General features: G+C 35.9%; 1 protein-coding gene across 1 annotated transcript; it reads left to right on the top strand.

Moving 5' to 3' along the window:
• The first annotated feature begins 11 nt into the window (after positions 1-11).
• On the top strand, positions 12-20,795 carry LOC132152575 (mucin-2-like). The gene is made up of 12 exons (XM_059561328.1): positions 12-157; positions 5,180-5,251; positions 5,416-5,542; positions 5,891-6,086; positions 6,183-6,344; positions 6,518-6,592; positions 6,735-6,869; positions 7,477-8,974; positions 17,049-17,609; positions 17,676-18,010; positions 19,506-19,617; positions 19,691-20,795. Exons 2-12 carry the CDS (start codon positions 5,194-5,196, stop codon positions 19,858-19,860), a joined length of 3,429 nt encoding a protein of 1,142 aa, XP_059417311.1. The 5' UTR covers positions 12-157; positions 5,180-5,193; the 3' UTR covers positions 19,861-20,795.
• The last annotated feature ends 585 nt before the right edge of the window (positions 20,796-21,380 follow it).

Genomic DNA, 21,380 nt, shown 5'->3' with positions numbered 1-21,380 from the left:
TGAGTGAAGCTCCTCTCATCTTGCAAAGGCGAATGATGTGCGTTATATATTACACCTTGTGTTCAGCGTCACGTATGGTTTGATAGGACTCAGTTAAAGAGCAAGTGAATCCCAGAGAGCGCCTCACCTGCACTTTCTCAATGATTTACCTCACAATGTGAGTATACGGGTCTACAGTATGTTTATATTAAGTTATAGGACAGTCAAGATGTCCGGTTGTCGTATTAATTTCATTTAAGATATTGTTATAGTGGTTACGGTCATTTTTAGTTGTGTTTTCTAGATCAACTAGACGTAACGTTACTGATTAAACGGTAACGTTAACCCATATAATGCGTTTTTGAATATCTTTTTATATATTTGACATATTTATTTGGCACATTCATAATATAAAAGGCTAGCTGTTGGTGAAAGGCGAAGGACTGTTGTTGGGGTGATGTTGATTTTAAAAACTGTAATGTTAAATAAATGAAAAGCAGTCGGTGTTGTTGTCGTGTGTGTTTGCTTGGATATGTTTGTCTGAGTTGCTGCTTTTGCCTGGCTGTCATATTAGAAATCATTTCATAATATGATACACGCACGAATTCCCTTCAGGAGGAGATTAAATGTATAATCGCCCTTAATCTCGATATGTGCTCCTCATATCGGTTCATGAAAAATACAGAGCGGTGTCTCTAAATATCACTGTTCCTCTCTGAAGGGGACAGACTGGAGTGATGAGGGTCAGGGTGGTCAATCTTATGAAACGAATCCACGGTCATATTAAGGTTTTTTGAATTGTGACACTATTTTCTGGATATTTCAATATGATTCCATTGTAATACAATTTTGTTTTACTGTTATGAATAATTTACGTTGTAATTTAAGCTATTTTGAGAATTGAATTTACTTTTTCTTGGATAAGTGTTGTTTAATTTCCATAAAATGATGCCACATTGGTACTAGTTTAATTAGCCTACTAAATTGAAAACACGTTACAATTTGTCCTGAACTAAAACGTATAAGAGAGAGAGAAATCTCTAAAATCTCCCTACATTTAATAGTTAAATCTTGACTGAATGTATACCAGTGTGGTTTTATTGTGTTTACCTGTTACCCAACAGCTATACAAAAACATTAACTAAACACTAAACTTAACTAAAACTAAACCTTTGTTACTTGAAAGAAAATAAACTAACCGAAAATATATAACAATATATAAAAAGTAACCGTATTTTATTTATACTGCCAAGGAAACATTTTCATTTAGTTCGATGTACTAAAATGACTAAACATAAAACAGAAATAAGTTTAATAAAAAATAAAATAAAACTGCAGGCATATTTGAGAAAAATAAGAAGACAAATTTACACAAAATTACTAAAACCTTAAATAAAAAAATAAAAATAAGCCTAAAAAAATATTGTTCAGCAGTAAAAATGAAATAATTCAGAATGTTTCAAAATATTAATAAAAACTAACAATATCTCAATGATACTACAATACACAAAATAGACACACTCTATTAATTTAAGAGATCTAGGTGTTTGAATCCAACATAAGAAACCACTGCTAGAGGAAATAAGTATTTATGTGTTTGGTATCACTGAAAACCTACGGCCCTTATAACAACTAACACCCTATTGCATATTAATTATCATGACAAAAACAAAGAAACAAGTTACCATAACAATAACATAACCATTATATATTGTGGTTACACTGTACTTGTACAGATATATTGAAAAACAATCGCTAAGCTGTGTGCAATGTGTTTCAACTATGAAAACTAATTAAATGTATAATAAATTAAGTGTATTTTTGCCACAGACCACCTTGCTGACTAAGAGGAAATTAAAACGTATATTAATCAAATCAGATTATGACATGAATGCAAGCAGGCCTTAAATATCTGAAACAATTCATCATACAATGTCAATATATTTTCTTGTCCAGCAATAATCGAAGGAAAGTGTCACTATTGCAGTAGTAAAATGGAAAGTAGTAGCAGTAGCAGGAAAATTCAGTTTACATTTTTGCTTCCCTTCAATATGCATGTCTGAATATTAAAATGTAAATTGACAGAAGGATTATTTGAAGGCTGGACACATATTGTAGGCTGGCTGACAGTAACACAGATGTGGAGTGACTTTTGTCCAGTAGGAGGAAAAGAGAGGGATTTGTGGAAAACTCTGGATCCTGACACAGATTTATGTCTGTATCTGGGGCAAAGCTGCTCTGTGCTCAGAGATAATGTGTAGTAGTTTAATGAGAGAGTAGCATAGGGTTAAAAAGTCAATGAAGGAGACGTGCATAGGTGTATGTCTACAATGGACCCGGTACTTTCTTTTGACAGCCTTGTCTGTCATTTCTTTATCTCACCTTTTAAACATTTCAAATAGGCTGTAGCCTACTTCCACAGTTACTTTTAGTAACACATAGGAAGGAGTTGAAAGCTCCTGTTGTTTGGAAGCACATCATCTGCTTAACTCCACATATCACCTAACACAGATTCGCACTCTGCTCATTTATTTTTTTGTTACAAAGAAGTAGATCATAAGTCTGATTCAGATGATGATGGAGTGGTTTAACAAGTGGCTCTTAACTTATTAGTCTTCCCTGATATGGTCAAATATTAATAAAATGTAACTTCTCAAATGTTGTTAAAACAGCAAGATAAATAGACTTGTTTAGAATATTTTAAAAGACAGAAGAAAATGCTTTTCGTATATTATTGTTGATGTCAAATTCAGCTGTCACTTGGTAATATGGCAAATTCTAATTAATATTTTGCCCCATTTGTAACATTTGTGACATATATACTGCCGTTTTTTTTTTTTTTTTTTGGAAAGAAAAATGTTTTTGAAAAAGGTTACCCAAGCCTGCATTTATTTGATCAGAAACACAGTAAAACAGTATTATAGTAAAATAAAAAAAAATAAAAAAAAATATTCTACTGTCACTTTTGGACCGTTTATTGTGTCTTTGCTGAATAAATTATTAAAGTATTAATTTCTTTCAATAATCATACTGACCTCAGACTTTTGAATTGTAATGTAACTGATCATTTTTTTTTCGTCCAGGTTAAGCGACCTTTGAATGGAATATGACGATATTTACATGATTTGCATACAAAACTGAACTACTCTGACGTTCTGACGTGTCAATGCAAATATTACGCAAATGACATTTGTCCGGTTGTCTTAACAGTGATATTTTCCATAGTCTCTTTAACAAATAATTACAACACAACAGGAATATAAATCAGATGTGATGCTCTGGCTACCCACAGTTGACCTGAATGGTTCTGTTCATTTTATATTTTTTATCAAATAGCTTCCTTATGCTCTTACTATCAACACATACACACTTGCTCTTGCCGATAGAGTGCTGGGTGGTGTGTTATATAGACGGATGCCTTCATCAGCTCTGCATCCGGCCAGCCGCAGCACACTCTCTGTGCTCCTAAAGCTGTTTAGTGTTTAGTAAGGAGCTTAAGTGTGCAAGAAAACAATCAAACATCAAATCCATCAACGCGACTCTTTGTCAGGGCCTGCTCTTCCTTTTCCTTTTCCTCTTCTTCGCTTTCTTTTTCACCAGTTCCTCTCCTCATTTTGCTCTTTCTCCGGTCTGTCCTCCAGTTCCTCCATCTCTCTACATGTTTGTGTTTGAGACAGAGCTCCCGGCCGTGGTTGGATGTAAGGACATGTGTATCTTTTAAAAGGAAGAACAGAAGCTAAATCACACAGAAAAGAGGAACGAGAAGGATTTTTACTGAATAAGTAAGTAATGTCATTTACCTTAAATTTCTATTGTTTGAAGTACTTGTGTTGTCCAGGGTAGTTACAGTACATCAGCATTCATAGCAATTTCATTATTTATATATAATGAATATTCAATCAGTAATCATCAATATTAATGTTGAAATATTTTACCTTTTGAAAGAAAATATTTATATTCAGCAAAGATGCATTCAATTGAGCAAAAGTGCCATTGTCAAAACATATATATAATAATATAATGTTACGAAAGATTTCTATTTGAAATCAATGCTAATCTTCTGTGTTCCTTGTGGATTTATTATTCGTCGTCATGCACTCATTTATAAGTACCTAGCGTGACAGTAAACAGGGTTAGTTTTTGGTCCATTGTTTTTCTGCCACTGTGTGTATTTGTCATGGCAGTATATCAGGCCTTTTCAGTTGGGCTGTGCTGGCAGTTTCTGATTAATCTGTAGTTGTAGGATTAGTGCTGAGTGAATCGTACAGTGATTTCTGTGCAGTGTCATCCAGCAAAAAAAGATAATCTTCATATTCTGTCTGATGCTACTGTAGACATCAGCTTTGTTAACATGGCAGTGACTGCTCACACTTAGGAAAAAGGCACATGTTGACAAGCTGTTACATGCTGATAAAGTATCCATCATTTCATATATATATGCACTGCATATAGTCTGCATAATGTTTTTCCCCCAAAATAATACATAAGAATGCAGTCTTGAGTACTCAAATGTGAAGACATATTTTATTTAGTTTAACAATAGTTTGCATACTGTTGGATAGTTTGCATATTGGATATTCTTCTGTGTAACTTGGCCAAGCAAACACATTAGAGCAGTAAATGTCAAAAAAGGCATGGGCTGGATGGACTTTGCATGTATTTTTTATGTGGTATATCTACGTTATGAAGGCACGGTCAATGATAAGAATGGTTTGTTATTATAATAAAGGATATGGATGCCCATAATGAAATGAGATAAGTGTGATGCACATTGTTCAAAATAAGGACATGGTTTCACATATTTCACTTAAGGTCCATGTACAAATGCAAACACTGATCCTCCATACCCTTCATCAAATGTGCAGTTGCACCCCTGGAAGAAAATACAAGTGTCTGATTACATAGGAAATGTGACTGCGGATGAAACCATTGGTCTCTGTTTGGTTGAGAAAAGTCTTTTGTTACCAGATACAGAATTTATCCACGTTGGCACACCAGAGATATGACATTCCTCTTATATTTTTTTGTGTCAATAAATTACTTGTCTGCTGCTCTGTAGAACAGCCACCTTACTCTATTGTGAATTTAAAGACAACAATTAACAGTTCATTCCACTGACTTTGTCCAAACCCTACCTGTATTTCTTTTTTGCTCCTCGTTCCATGTCATCTGATTTCTGTGTAACTGTCTTCATTAACAGCTGTACCGGTGAAGATGAATGTTCTGGAGGCTTCAGGAGACCCAGAGGGAGAAAGCAGTGACTACTTAACAGGTCGGAAATCTTTCAGTAAGGCCCAATGCTGTCATCAGAAAGAAAGAAAAAAAAAAATACAAATAAAATTTATTGTGCCAGACATTTGTCTCTTTTAATCCACTGTCAGTTAATTATAATATATGAAATACATAATCTAAAGGTATGAAATGTTTGATGTTTAGGAAGGAAGAAGTCTAGGTTAAAGTCTTTTAAGTCACTTGTGTTTGGAAAGATGAGAAAAGAGGATAATGGTGGTATGAAGCTAAGTCGGTCTGAAAGTGACATCACATGGAGTGTGGAAGACTCAGAGTAAGTTTTCACATTGTCAACATGGTTTGAGTTAAGAAAAGCTAAACTCAAATGTTATCGACATGGACAAATTAAAAATTGACATATTTTGATTTTAAAGTAAAAAATCATGAAGCCCTTTTGAAAGAGTAATGTGCTTCATTGCATTGAATGGTGTACTTCAAATCTTACAAATATTACATTCAAATTTAATATATTTGAAATTTACTAAATTGCATGTCACCATTACAAATGTGTAAAGATAAAATGTACTTAAGTTCTAAATAAGTGGGTAAAAAAACACTCTTGTATTCATTTAATCGCATTTAATATAAATTGAAACAGTATACAATTTCAATAAATGAACAAATGCTCTCTTTTTCTTTTAAGTAAATGCCCTTCTCTGCATTTTAAATCTTTTTTTCAAAGCTGTTCCAAAGGCATGCTGTGGTCCCGGGCATTTTCACATGACAGCATTTTTCAGGCAGAGCACAGTCATTCAGACCCTGAACCACTGAGAATTCTGTCTCAAGAGATCATTCATGGCAGAATTCGAGCTCTGCAGGTGAGTATGACAAACCACACACATAAAACACTAAACACACTTATTATAGCTAAAATATACTACTTTATAAACACTCATCAGTGTTCGGTTGATCAGATGAAACTCCAGCAGCAGAAGCTGCATTTGGGTTCTCCCTCCCTTCTGTTGCCCTTTAAACGGCGTGAAGTCTTAGGTGGAAGTTCAGGAGATGACGGCCTTTCTTGTAACCCCTCTGAAGTATCCCACGGTGAAGGACTATATAAGAGCATATCGAACAAGGTGCTTCAACTATAATACAGCAGCATTCTGGTATCTTTGTTGTGACATAGTGAATGTTAGGGTATATACACATCAATATATGTATTGGTTATAAATGCATGTTTTCTGCATAGCTTTGGCCTTTCAGACTATCATTAATCAAACATCTGATGTAAACCTCATTGTTATTGTGTTTTCCGTTTTCTGTCCCTCCAAAGAACCATAGCACCTTGAGCTTAGCTGAAACAGGAAGTGAGGAGGAAGAGCAGGTAGCTTGATGTAATTTTACTGATTTGTTGACATTATACCTGTCATTTATACATCTGATTCAAGTCTTAAATTTGAATGCTTTATTTGATCTAAAATATTGTCTGATGTCCCTTTTAAATGTGTGTTCCCATTTCCTTCCAGGCCTCTGGCTCAGTGGATTTTAGCACTCCCCCACAGTTCACTTCCCTTCTGAACAACTCAGCTGCCCGTCACCGTATGTCCCTCAAGCCTAAGAACCAAAGAGCCAGTGCCAAGAACAGGAGGGCAACCACTTCGGTGAGCCTTTTTAATGGACCCTTTTAAACCTATTGGTAAACCTTTGGTATTCATTGGTTCCCTCTACAAAAAAGCCAATCCGATTTTTTTTTCCATTGGTTCTTAATTATTGTAGAAAGTAAGCTCTGTGACCAACAGGGGTTTATGATTCTTAAACCTTTTGTTCTTGATTCAGTCTTTAATATAATCTTGAAGTTGGAAAGCTTATATTAGAATAGTTAGAAAAGTAAACACAATGATGCTGTAAAAGTGGATTTGGTAGTAGATAAGTTTACCTGCTTGGATTGATGTTTAATGTTCTCACCAAACTCTGTAGTCCCATTTAGCCACTTGTTACCAGCTTTATTTTTCAAGACACATAAATTCTTAAAAAAATCATGAGTGGGGTGTTACTGACGTATTTTAATGTTGTAAAATAAAATGTGAAAATATGAACTTGTGTCAATCATAGACCTTATTTCAGGCATTTAGCCAAGAAAAACATTGACTTGAGAACCAGAATTTCCGGGTTTTTGGACTTATTCCTGAATCACTCTAAAGAGTCATGCTCTAATAACAGTTCGTAATTAATAGATTTTCTATTTTGAACATTGCACTTCCTTTGTAGGCTGGAAGCAGAGCCCGATCTGAGAGTCTGAACAATCTGGATCAATCATTGAACGCTACGGCGGATGAGACTCTCGTTAAAGAGATACCCCGTGCTCGCTCGTATTCTTCACAGGTCTTACGGGGGGAGAGGCTAACGACTTCACAAATCAATAGTCCAGTTCCAGTGTCACCTTTAATGTCTCTGCATACTGCTGGAGACAGTAGAAAACTTTCTGCTGAACCTGAGCTTGAGAGAAACCTCCTGTCCAAATCGCCTCCAAGCCATAGCCTACGAGATACGACTCCAGCTGTGTCACCTTTTGCCAAACTGCTAATCCCAGTGGTGCCAATTGACAAAAAGGGAAAAGGAGAAGTGAGTGAGATGCTCAGTAGCTCCAAACTACTCAAGAATAGCCAAAGTACCATTGTGTCAACTGTAAGCCCAACTGTAAGACCAAGTGTAACTACCACACCAGAATTGAGTACTGTGAAAGATGAGAAGTCTGTTGCTGTGCCAATAGAAACCAAGATGGACAAATGCAGTGTTCAGAATACAGTAAATAATGAAAATCACCCAGCCTCTGCTCATGCTTCAACCAATGTAATTTGTGGAATAAATCTGAGACCATCATCTTTGAGGAGAAATATACCTTCCACAGATGAAAAACAAAAAAAACAGTCCGGGACTCTTCAGCCAGTTAGCACAGCATTGGCTGTTTGTCTTAGAAATCACACTCAAACAGAATCCATAAAGCACCAGAGAACTGGATCGTTCCACTTTAATGTCTCCTCAGACAAGAATCAAGAGCGGCCAAGGACCGCAAGTTTCACTGGAGTAGTTGGACAAGCTGGATTTAAAAATAAACCTCCATGTCCTGTCAAACCTCCTTTAAATTTCAAGATAGAGAGGCAAGTAAGTTCACAAGTTGTGAAAACAGTAAAAGAAACATGCCCTAACATACCACCAGCTTCAAAGAAGGAAGACAAAATGGACACTTCTCCAGTGATGCCAACAAAGTTCACAGATCTAGCAAAGAGTCGCCCTCGGGCCTTGGATGTGGAGGAGAGTCAGGACAACGAGAAGCAGGAAACTGGGGTAGAGGTTACAGAAGAAGGAGTACTGGAGGTGGAGGTGGCAGAAGAGGCACGTGAGGATGTCATGAAAGACGTGACTATGGGGAAAGACAGAGAGGCTACAAATGCATTTGGAGTTAAACTTCGATCTACCTCTCTTTCACTAAAATTTCGCTTGGACAAAGCACAATCAGAAGACAAAGTAAAATTTCACAATGTTGAAGTCAGTGCACCGATTTCACCTTCGGCCTCTCAGTCTGATTCAACCATCTTTGTGGAACCTGAAGACCAGTGCATTGGCATGGGGTCTACAAGAGTCCATGCTAAACTCAAAGACTCTCCTCTACAAACTGATGCATCCTCAACTTTGGTTCATTCCTTTGGTTCGCCACCTAAGAGTTTCTGTAGGGACAAAGAGAGAGCTGGCGTCCTCAGACAGGCTGGTGAGTTTCTTTTTGTGGTTTCCCAAGGTGCATGAAGATTAAGCCTCTGGCTATTAAGTTGCAATTATGATGAATGTGCACAGCTACATATCCTTTGAAGATGATTATCCAGGTCATAACAGGAAAAGTTCAGTGTGCTTGTCTGAGTCAACCCTTTTAGAAAGCTGCTTTGTGCCTGTCTGTGATTACACTGGTAGCGGTTACTTAGCTGAGTAGACAAAGGGTAGATTGGGCTCATAGATCTGTGTTGAAATTATACCATGTCTTGTTGAACAGACAATGGACTTTACTAAATCAATAAACCAATAAAGTCTTTATCACCTTTATTTAATGATTAATTGATTTTAGTATAATTTAAAAAGAGTAGCTATCAGCAGAGCATTACAGTAAGTAATGATATGTGATTATTATAGAATCATAAAGATTGTAGGTATTCTGGTTCCTTAATGCTCTGTTACAATCCAAAAATTGTACTACAACAATTAACAATACTGAACAAAAAATGGTGCTACAACAGCTTACAAGATGCATGAACATTAGCAAAATTTTGTGGGCCAAAAAAGTATCAAATGTATAGCGATGCATGAAACACAGTTCACACAGAAGTTTCTTTCAAACCAAGCTGATTTCTATTCAGTATTTTCTATTCAGCTTTCTATACAGTAAGCATGTGAATTCACTTGAAATCTCAATGGGGTACATTGTTGCCCCTCACGTGAAACTCTTGAACGTGTAGCAAATTAGCTCAAAGGTGGAAATATTAATAATTACTTTTTATAATTAATTATTAATATTTATATAGCTTTATGATTAACTGTAGCAGAATTTATTTTACAATCGACTGATCGGTTCTTCCATCGAACTGATAGTACTACAATCTTTTATCAATTCAAAGTAAGATTATTCTCCTGGCCAACAAGGATAGCTGTCTCACTGTTAATACTAAACAGCACAAGAGCATGTAACAAAATCAAATGTTTAAGTGACCTTGATTTGTGAGCAGCGAACACCGAGACAATCGAGAGTGTATATGAATAAGTTTAATAAATGGGACTAGGTGTAACACAGCTAAACTAAAAAGGAAAAAGTGAGTGAGAGAGAAAGAGAGAGAGACAGAACGGCAAGATTTACACGTTCCCAACCCTAAGAGCCAGCAAGGAATCAAAATCACGTTTAATAAAAGGGTTAAAACTATAGTGCATCTAACAGTTACTAAAAAAGTTTACTTGCATTGGTTTTCTTGAGTAATGAGAGTCTGAAAAATCAGGTAAGGCTGAGTTCAACATAGCATGCTGGGGTTGTTCTTTGTAGGTCTTCCGGGAGGAGTTGCTGTGGGTAATTCAAGCAAAGTTAGTTTGGGAATAAAGTGCCAAAAAGGTCAGAAGGTGTTTGTTGCAACCATAGACTGTATGAGGACTCTATGCAGAGAGTTTGGGTAGGAATCTTTTAATGATCCCTAAGTCACACCCATCTTTGGTGGAATGGCCAATACAAGATATGAATTTTGACTGGGTGAAAATTTTCTTTGTCTCCATTTGCAGCCCATTTGCATGTTTATTGCTGATCTGGAGAACTTCTGCAGTTTTGCCCAAAGTATATTAAAAATAGAATGATGCATTTCATAATCACATAGTGTACACCATTGTTTAGGAAATAAAGAGCAGATAATTTGATACCAAGAAAGATACGACTACACTCAAAAAAATAACTCATTGGACAAACTCAATTTAATTGAGGGCAGGATTTCCATCCAATAAATATGTGTAGACCCAACTCATAAAAAACTAATTCATGTAATGAAATGTAATCAAGCTGGTCCAACTCAATTTTGACCAACTTAAGTGAGTTTGTCCAACTCAATTTTGACCAAATATTTAAGATGAAATTGATACATTTATAAAATTATTTTTATGCTTCTTAAACTTAAAACATTTCATTGAAAAATCAATTAGGAAATCCTTCTTTTGCACCCCATAAAGACAAGAGACAAATCTTGATTGAGATTTTTATTTAGATGTGTTAATGTGAGAAGTACTTAGAAAAATGCAAGTACACATTTTAAAGCCTTTTTTTTTCTCCAGCCTTTGTAGCACATGAACAGTTTATGGAATTCTAAATTCAAAAACACCCTCATGTTGTTCCAAACCCGTAAGACCTCCGTTCATCTTTGGAACACTGTTTAAGATATTTTAGATTTAGTCCGGGGGCTTTCTGTCCCCCCCTTGAAACTGTGTGTATGGTACAGGCACGTGCACACATAGACATAAAAGGGGGCTTGAGCACCTGCCCTTTTTATTCCTGGAGAGAAAGTGCCCTTTTTTCTGGGATGCTTTTTTTTTATTTTTGAAAAATAATATATATTTCTGTTTGCACACAGCTTCCCTGTCAAACAAATATATTTATTGAAATATATTATCTAAATATCAGGTCAGGAGTTCTGAAGCGCTCCCTCTCCCTCTCCCCCGATTGTTAAACCCGATTGTATTGCTTCCGCTAAAGAAAATAGTCCGCTCCGTCTCTACGGTTAGAATCCTGTGAGTCCATAGCAACGCTCTGTTTTTCATGGCAACGGTCTGTTATACTCCACACAGCGGTCTGTTGGTTATAACAGACCGCATTCTACATTGGAATTCAACCAAGCCATGTAATAAAATAAGTTAATAAAATAAGAATATATCACCACCAGGTTATTTTATAGTTATTTTGTTTATCCTATTTACCTGCATTTCCCTGTCAATTAGATGCAAATGTGCGCATTTTAACTAGTTGACGCCTAATTTGCATACAGAACGTCCCCAGTTATTGACTTACATCAAGAGTCTTTCCCCCTGAAATTTAGAAATCTAAATTGGTGAATTTAGAAGAAATCTACAGATGCAAACAGATGGAGGATACACTCTAAAAAATGTAGTAAATCTGAGTAACTGCATCTGGTACATTAATAAATAAAATTGAGTAGAAATAAGTTAACATTAAACTTTAAAAATAACAATATTTATAAATTAACTATTTAAGTAATTTAACTTTTTTTATTTCCTCGAAACCTTTATAAAATAGTATTCCATACCACCACAAATACATACATGACATTGGCTTTTATTGAATTCTGATAACACCAAAATAATTAAAACGATGTAGTGCCTTGTGCAAAAATAAACAAATTATTAGTAAAACACCCCCCTCTGTTTGATGCAGTTATTTAGGTTATTCTAAATATGAAGAGTTCAGATGAAAAATCCTCTAAGTGCCATCTGAAATTTCCTTCAATAATGATCATTTTTATCAAGCTTGTATGTTTGTTTATGTTCACTTATTTCACATTACTGGCAATGAAAATTACCTATTAATTGTCATTTAAGTTAAATTACTGAACTTAAATACGAGCTTGAAAAAAAAAAGCTCATAAGAAAATTTCAGATGGCACTTAGAGGCTTTTGCATCTGAACTCTTCATATATACTTGAAACTAGTATCATAGAAAATGTTTTCAAAACATGCACATTGTGGAATGGTTTTAAATATTTTTTTTTAAAAGAAGTCAGAGTTGCGTTAATATATATATATATATACACTTTTTTGTAAAAAAAAAAAAAAAAAAACTAATTATGAGAAGTGCCCTTTATTTCACTTGAGCCCCTGCCCCTCAAAATGTCTGTGCACGTCCCTGGTATGGTATACTGTCCATGTCCAGAAAGGTAAGAAAAACATCATCAAAGTAGTCCATGTGACATCAGAGGGTCAGTTAGAATTTGTTGAAGCATCGGAAATACATACTACACGCTCACAACAGTCCCGGAAGAGAAGACAATGCTGAATAAAAAAGTCGTAGTTTTTGCTATTTTTGGACCAAAATGTATTTTCGATGCTTCAAAAAAATTTTAACTGACCCTCTGATGTCACATGGACTACTTTGATGATGTTTTTCTTACCTTTCTGGACATGGACAGTATACCGTACAAACAGTTTCAATGGAGGGACTGAGAGCTCTCGAACTAAATCGAAAATATCTTAAACTGTGTTCCAAACGGAGGTCTTACGGGTTTGAAACGACACGAGGGTGAATTATTAATGACAATTTTAATATCTGGATGAACTTTAAAAGGGATAAATGAAAATTTTGTCATCATTTACTCATCCTCAGGTTGTTCCAAACATGTACAAATGTCTTTATTCTGTTGAACACAAAGGAAGATTATGTTAAAGAATATGGGAAACTGAACAGTTCTGGGCCACCACTGACTTCCATAGTATGAAGAAAAAAACAACAAATCAATGGTGGCCCAGAACAGTTCAGTTTCCCATATTCTTTAACACATCTTCCTTTGTGTTCAACAGAATAAAGACATTTATACAGGTTTGGAACAACCCCAGGATCTGTAAATGATGACAATTTTCATTTTTGGGTGAACTATCCCTAAAAAGACATAAATGACTAACTAGAAATACACAAAAAGTGTGTAAGAAAAAGCATGTAAGAATGTATAAAAAGGAAATGTACTTTTTTGTGCGTGTGCATGTATTTTCAAATAATTCACATTATTGCACATGTCATGCAAACAGCTTGATTTTGAGTTGCAGGATCTTTGCATTCAAGTCCATCAAAGTTCATTAGGTTTTCTGGATAAACTCGAAGGTGTACAGTCGTGGCCAAAAGTTTTGAGAATTACATAAATATTAGTTTTCAAAAAGTTTGCTGCTAAACTGCTTTTAGATCTTTGTTTCAGTTGTTTCTGTGATGTACTGAAATATAATTACAAGCACTTCATACGTTTCAAAGGCTTTTATCGACAATTACATGACATTTATGCAAAGAGTCAGTATTTGCAGTGTTGGCCCTTCTTTTTCAGGACCTCTTTAATTCGACTGGGCATGCTCTCAATCAACTTCTGGGCCAAATCCTGACTGATAGCAACCCATTCTTTCATAATCACTTCTTGGAGTTTGTCAGAATTAGTGGGTTTTTGTTTGTCCACCCGCCTCTTGAGGATTGACCACAAGTTCTCAATGGGATTAAGATCTGGGGAGTTTCCAGGCCATGGACCCAAAATTTCAACATTCTGGTCCCCGAGCCACTTAGTTATCACTTTTGCCTTATGGCACGGTGCTCCATCGTGCTGGAAAATGCATTGTTCTTCACCAAACTGTTGTTGGATTGTTGGAAGAAGTTGCTGTTGGAGGGTGTTTTGGTACCATTCTTTATTCATGGCTGTGTTTTTGGGCAGAATCGTGAGTGAGCCCACTCCCTTGGATGAGAAGCAACCCCACACATGAATGGTGTCAGGATGCTTTACTGTTGGCATGACACAGGACTGATGGTAGCGCTCACCTTTTCTTCTCCGGACAAGCCTTTTTCCAGATGCCCCAAACAATCGGAAAGGGGCTTCATCTGAGAATATGACTTTGCCCCAGTCCTCAGCAGTCCATTCACTATACTTTCTGCAAAAGATCAATCTGTCCCTGATGTTTTTTTTGGAGAGAAGTGGCTTCTTTGCAGCCCTTCTTGACACCAGGCCATCTTCCAAAAGTCTTGTCCTCACTGTGCGTGCAGATGCGCTCACACCTTCCTGCTGCCATTCCTGAGCAAGCTCTGCACTGGTGGCACTCCGATCCCGCAACTGAATCCTCTTTAGGAGACGATCCTGGCACTTGCTGGACTTTCTTGGACGCCCTGAAGCCTTCTTTACAAGAATTGAACCTCTTTCCTTGAAGTTCTTGATGATCCTATAAATTGTTGATTTATGTACAATCTTAGTAGCCACAATATCCTTGACTGTGAAGCCATTTTTATGCAACACAATGATGGCTGCACGCGTTTCTTTGCAGGTCACCATGGTTAACAATGGAAGAACAATGATTTCAAGCATCACCCTCCTTTTAACATGTCAAGTCTGCCATTCTAACCCAATCAGCCTGACATAATGATCTCCAGCCTTGTGCTCGTCAACATTCTCACCTGAGTTAACAAGACGATTACTGAAATGATCTCAGCAGGTCCTTTAATGACAGCAATGAAATGCAGTGGAAAAGTTTTTTTGGGATACTAGAGGTTTTCAGGAAAACTAAGATCAAGAGCATAAATGAGACCCATTGATGAATCCCAGGATCACGCAGTCTAGGTTGCTCAAAACCTTAATGCCCTCGATCACAACTCCGATGTCTTCTGTAGTACAATCTCCTTTTTGGATTTTGTAAATCCCCATGACTGTGTTTGGGATTTAATTTTCTGCATCCTCAGTGGCCTGGACAAAACACAAAACACTTTGGTTAAGTGAATTTGACCCTTTATATTTTAAAAGTAATCAGCAAATTGCATTGCTACTTTTCAGTCTGAAACTCAACATCTTCCTTAACTTCTTGGACTGTTTGATTTGGCAAACACAACATTCATAGAATATCAATAATAAGCTTTTCAATAGTGATGAAAGTGATGTGACACACAGCCAAGTATGGTGACCCATACTCGGAATTCGTGCTCTGCTTTTTTAACCCATCCAAAGTGCACACACACAGCAGTGAACATAATGAAACAAAATCTTATTATTCCACTAATACATATTGTTTTATTATGAAATGAAAATTTAGCATTTAGTAATAATCAATCATATATTATAAAACATAAAAGTATTAACAGAATTGTTATATAAATAAATAAAAAATCCCTTACCACATACTCCTTGAAGAAAGAGTCTGTATCTTCAGTCAGGTAGATCATCAGGCCTTTCACGATGCAGGGGGAAAATCAAGACTGAAATAAGTCAAATGCAGAAAGCTGTACAATAACTCTCTAAGCATTCATTCAAGTTTTATTAATTGATTTATGTTCCTTTTGTTTCTTCTGTCTAATTTTTTTTTGTATTCATTTATTACAATAAATTACTTTATATCCTTGCATAAAATCAGGCTGTCATTCTGTTCACAGATGTAGCTGCTGTTATTCTGAGGTAGAAAATTAAAAGCTAAATTTATATTTAGTAAAGGATTTACAAGCTGTCAACGAAGGAATGATCTGTGAACAGCTGACCGACGCCTGCTTTGAATTGTTAATTCAAACGACGTAAAAACGCAGACGAAAGCGGTAAGAATAACGAAAAACATCACCGATGTTCACTCAGTAGATTGGGCTCTTTAAATGTATGCGATGTTGTGACGACGTATGTCACGTGACAATGTCAACATGGCGGATGTAATACGTCCGAATTCCATTCATACTACCCACATTCATACTGTACACATACAGAAACTGAACTGAAGCTGCTTAAGTTTATTTTCCTGACATTATTATAAAAACGTCTTAAGAAATTCCCTTTTGCTGTTGCTTTAAGCTCTATTATACTACTTTATGAAAATGTTAATGTGGTTTTGTCTGAAGCTTTGTGCTCTTATTCATGTAGAAATGAAAAATAAATAAACAAATAAATAGAGAGAATAATTTCAAATGTGACCTGGTGTGTTGGTATTTCTCTAAAGTGTGGCACCCATTCTCAAGACAACATTTATGCTGCGGCGCCCGGGGAGCAGTGTGTGTTATGTGTATTGTAAGTGTGGTGGTAATTCACTGGGCCACAGAGGCATTTGGTGCACAGTGCTGAGTGTGATCATCCTCTCGTTGGAATGAGTTTGAAGTCAGATCTGGAAACCAGAGTACTGTTCTGTTTAGCATCTTCTGGATGGTTTGGGGAGACCCTTGCAAATTTACCACCCATAGAAAAATACAGTAAACTGTGGGGCCAGGTCTGTAATTTCTATGTAGATGTCAAAAGGCTAAAATGATCTCTGAGACATGAAGCCCATAAAAATCATCAATGATCCTATGCAGATGCTACAAACATGCCTATGAAATTTTGCAGGGCAATAATATACATGGCCGCACTTTTAGTAGCAAGTAAACAAGAGCACACCTATTCACCACTACTTATTTAAGTCATGCCTGATTTTGCATTTACCCATTTTACCCATGTTGTTTAGATCACCCCTTTCTGTGCAAATTTGTGATTTTGGGTGAAAAAAGATGAATGGTATTTTGATAAATAAACTTTCTTCTGCATTTTCAGAACCTGCTCAGCCTTCACCATCAGCCAGCAAATCCACTGAGATTGTACATTCACCAGGTAAAGAAGATGCAAAATTATCCCCAGAAGAGACTACAGCGGTGTCCTCTCAGGAGAACGCACCAACATCTACAGCTTCAGAGGTGTCTTGGATGGAGATGGCCAGAGAGAAGACCAGAAGTCTCCAACAGCTCTTTACCAGTAGGCTGCCTGAGTTTCCTAGCTGGCAATCACGATCAACAACCTTGACCACAACACAACCACAAACCCAAACATCCACTTCACAAGCCAATCCAAGAATCACACAGAACATTTCAAGCCAGCCGACAACTACACAACCTCTTTCGAGACCTCCAGAAACAAAACCGTTGCCATCTGCACAGTATTCTGGAAGATCCACACAATCTACCACTATGATACAAACTCAGACCAAAACAATAACAACAAGCCAGCCTTCAGCAAATTCAACTCAGACAACCACTAGTCAGTCTCAAAAAGACAGTGCCAGAGAAGTCCAGTTTCTGTCCAAGACTCAAATTTGTAATTCGACAACAAAACCAACCCACTCTACAGTTACATGCACATCGACTGCACAAACCACCACTGTATACACTGCAAAACAGCCATCACAAGCATTGGCACCGCAGACACCACTCATCCAGCCATCATCACCACTGCGAGCAGCATCACAGACCCCCTCAGAGGCTATACTGCATCCCACACCGCCCCCAGTTTACCCACATCTGTCGTCAAGCCCAAAGTTAACGTCCCACCTTGTGTCCCAACAGTCTGCCAATACTGTCTCAAAGGATCAGCCTCAGAATGAGGGCAGAGCACCAACCGTATTTTCAGGGAAAGCTGACAGGTTGTCTGCGTCTCAGGGGAAGGGGACCGGGCCTGAAGATGGCAGACCCGCGTTGGCAGCAGAATCAGGAAACAAAAACTCGCTCTTACAGCGCTGGGAGAACCAAGCAACTGTGACAACCGAGGTATTATTTTTCCTATAATCTTTAAACCCACTCAGTTTATTTAGTCATATATAAACCAGAGAGAAGACACTTATTTAGGCCTCAAATAAAAGAGTGTGATTGCTTCACTCTAGTCAAGATGCCATTCATGTTTTACAAAAAAAATGTTTACTGCATATCAAAATGTTTACTGATTTAGCAGAAATACTTTCACAAGTATCTAGAATCTTTTTTTCAACTCTAGCACACAAATTCTGTTTTGGTATTTCACATGTTTTTAAAAACTAGTTTGGAAGCACATTTTTGTCAAGAAAAACGACTTCAGCTTAAATACATGTGGGGGTCTCATGACAGAATTAAAAATGCATCCACATCGGTATTATAACATTTAACATTTTTTTCTTTTGTTATGCCGTTATGCTTTTAAATTCTATTAATACCACTTTTGTCATTTGGATGTACAGTAGGTGAAAAGTCAACACAAACAATAAATGCTAACACTGATGCTGGTAGCTAGCATACAGAATTGTTGGTTTGCTGTAAGATCTGGCAAAATTTTAATACTAGTTAGAGACTTTATCCAGCTGAAAAATTGGATTCGTAAAATATATTATAAATGTTATTTCAAAATACTGAACTTGTTTCAGGTAAAAACTGCTCAGTAATATTATATAAATATATACACTACAGTACACATAATATGTTTTTTCAGGATTCTTTGATGATTGGAAAATTCAAAAGAACAGCAATTATTTAAAATAGAATACGTTTGTTACATTACAAATGTTTTTACTGTCACTTTTTATTAATCGTCCCCTTGGAATTATAAGGTTTTATCTGACATTTTTGTCAGAATTTAGTTATTTCCATATTGTTATTCTGTGACAATTTATTTACATTATGTGATAGATTTTTTTTTTTATGTTGTATACATTATGGGATTTTAATTTAAAAAACAATAAGGTTCTATCTACACAGTCGAATAGAATGCAAAAACTTTGATTCTCAATATCTCAAAACTACTGCAGATAGAACCTTATAATTCCAAGGGGACGTAATATAATGCATCCTTGCTTAATAAAAGTGTTTATTTTTCTGCCCCCCAAAAAAATTAATGACCCCAAACTTTTGGACGGTATAGTTAGATAGGCCAGTTATTATCAAAATACAGTCAAACATCTGCAAATCACAAAATAAGAAATTCATAATCCATAGAGATCTAAATACTTTGATCATTGCCATAGGAGCAAAAAAAACTATAATTTTTTACTTTTTTTTCTAAAAACAAGAAGAAAAAAAACCACATGGTGTCACTAGAGTTCAAACTGTGCTTAGCCGCATGGATGTTTGAGTTTTAATGATTAATATGAATTATACATTTATAAATTAAAATAAAGGACTCTTTATGGAGGGGACACGTGTACTTTTTACTCATAGTATCCAATGCAGTATGTTCTGTTTGTGGCGTTTTGGCTTTATGAATTGTTTCAGATTTCCTTTTTACTGGTTTCAATAGACAGGTGAGCTGAACTCTACAGCAGACTCCCGAAGCACATCTCAGTCTACAGTTCCTCTCAGACCGATGTCAAAGGTCTCGGGCACAGGATTCGACTCAGGTTTATCAATGCGTAAGTGAGAGTTTTACACGACAGCTACCTTTGAAGTACAGTATATGCTGATATTTGGTGTCAATATTTCTAGAAGCATCAGTCTCTTCTGTTCCCACGAGGTCAGCAGACAGAGAGAATAAATCACCATCATCATCACCTTCATCATCTCCTCTGCAGTCTGTCCGTGACAATGCCCAACCATCCTGGATGGAGCTTGCCAAGAGGAAATCCCTGGCATGGAGTGATAAGACTATGGACTAAAAAAACATTATATGCACATGGAGGAAGAATTTACAAGTGCAAGAAAGAGCTATTCTGAGTTGGATGCTGAGGTTGGAGGATCTGAGGGCATTTTCATGCTACCATTTCCTAAGTTGCATCCAAGCAATTGTACTTGAGTCAGAGGTTTGCTCCATGTGAGCTTCAGTAGACTTGTTAACAGTTGATGTTAATGCAGTGTGTTCTGGAAGTGAACCACTGGAAGTGTATATTATTGAAGGAAAGTTGCACATTCATCAGTCAGTAAACCTCCTAATAGTGTTTGTTTTCTAAAACCTCATGTGAGCTGCTTACTTTCTCTCCGTGTGAAGAATGAATGTATGCACAGGAGTTAAGTACCAACGAAACAAAAATGAGAAGTTAATGTTGTGAGCTTAATGTCATGTTCTCTTGCAACTCTGGCTAACAGCTGCTGGTAATGTATTTTGTAAATGCACCACAGTGCAGCACAATAAAAAACACTGAGAAAGTAGATCAGAGGTGGAAGGGGAGGGAAACAAATTCAGGTTCAGACTCAATCAAAAGCTCCCTGAGTGAGATCTCAGGAACAGATACATATGGTACCGTATGTTTTACCCACTCACATGTGTTCAGACACACAACAACAATATACAGTAATTGTCTCCCATGTAATATGTTCCTCAATGTTTCTCAGGTTTAACACATTGTTTTCTTGTGAAAATAATTAATTTGATTGTTTCCTTTCCAATAATAAATATTATTTATTGACATGAATTCCATCTGAGAATTTATGTATTGTGACATTGTATCATCTGTTGATTTTCTGACACCTATTAAGTTTAAGGACTACTATTTTATGTTAAATTATGAGACTGTAAGAATATTTCAGATTACTTTGAGATTGCTTTTGAAAATACAGGCTTCCTTGGCCAATAAATTCATCTTATTAAATCTGAGACATGTGATATGTTATTTATTGTAATTGAAAAAATAAATATCAGTTTATTTATATATCTTATATATCTTATGATATTTATATATAAATATCAGTTTGTTATCAGTCGCAACAACAATAGATATTGTTTAATATATATATATATGATATGGTATTTATTTATTTGTTGATTTGTATATTTTTGGATTGAACACAATCTATAAATAATTGATTATTCATATATATATATATATATATATATACATATATATATATATACATACATACATACATACATACATACATATATATATATATATATATATATATATATATATTCTATACTTTTGGTGTTACAATTTTTTTCTCTCTTTTTATTTAATGCCATTTTACCATCTGAATTCTAAATTTGTAATGGCAAATCATCAAATTATGGATTCCATGGTAAATTTTGGGATCAGTAAGGTTTTTAATGTGTTTTAAAGAAGTCTCTTCTGTTCATCATTCATATATATTCATTCCTAAAATATATATAAAAAAACTATAATATTGTAAAATATTATTGCCATTTAACATAATAGTTTTCTATTATTTCTGTGATGCAAAT

Source organism: Carassius carassius, chromosome 11 (genome assembly GCF_963082965.1).
Source record: "Carassius carassius chromosome 11, fCarCar2.1, whole genome shotgun sequence".
In the NCBI taxonomy this organism is placed as follows: domain Eukaryota; kingdom Metazoa; phylum Chordata; class Actinopteri; order Cypriniformes; family Cyprinidae; genus Carassius; species Carassius carassius.
This window is presented reverse-complemented; position numbering and strand designations above follow the sequence as displayed.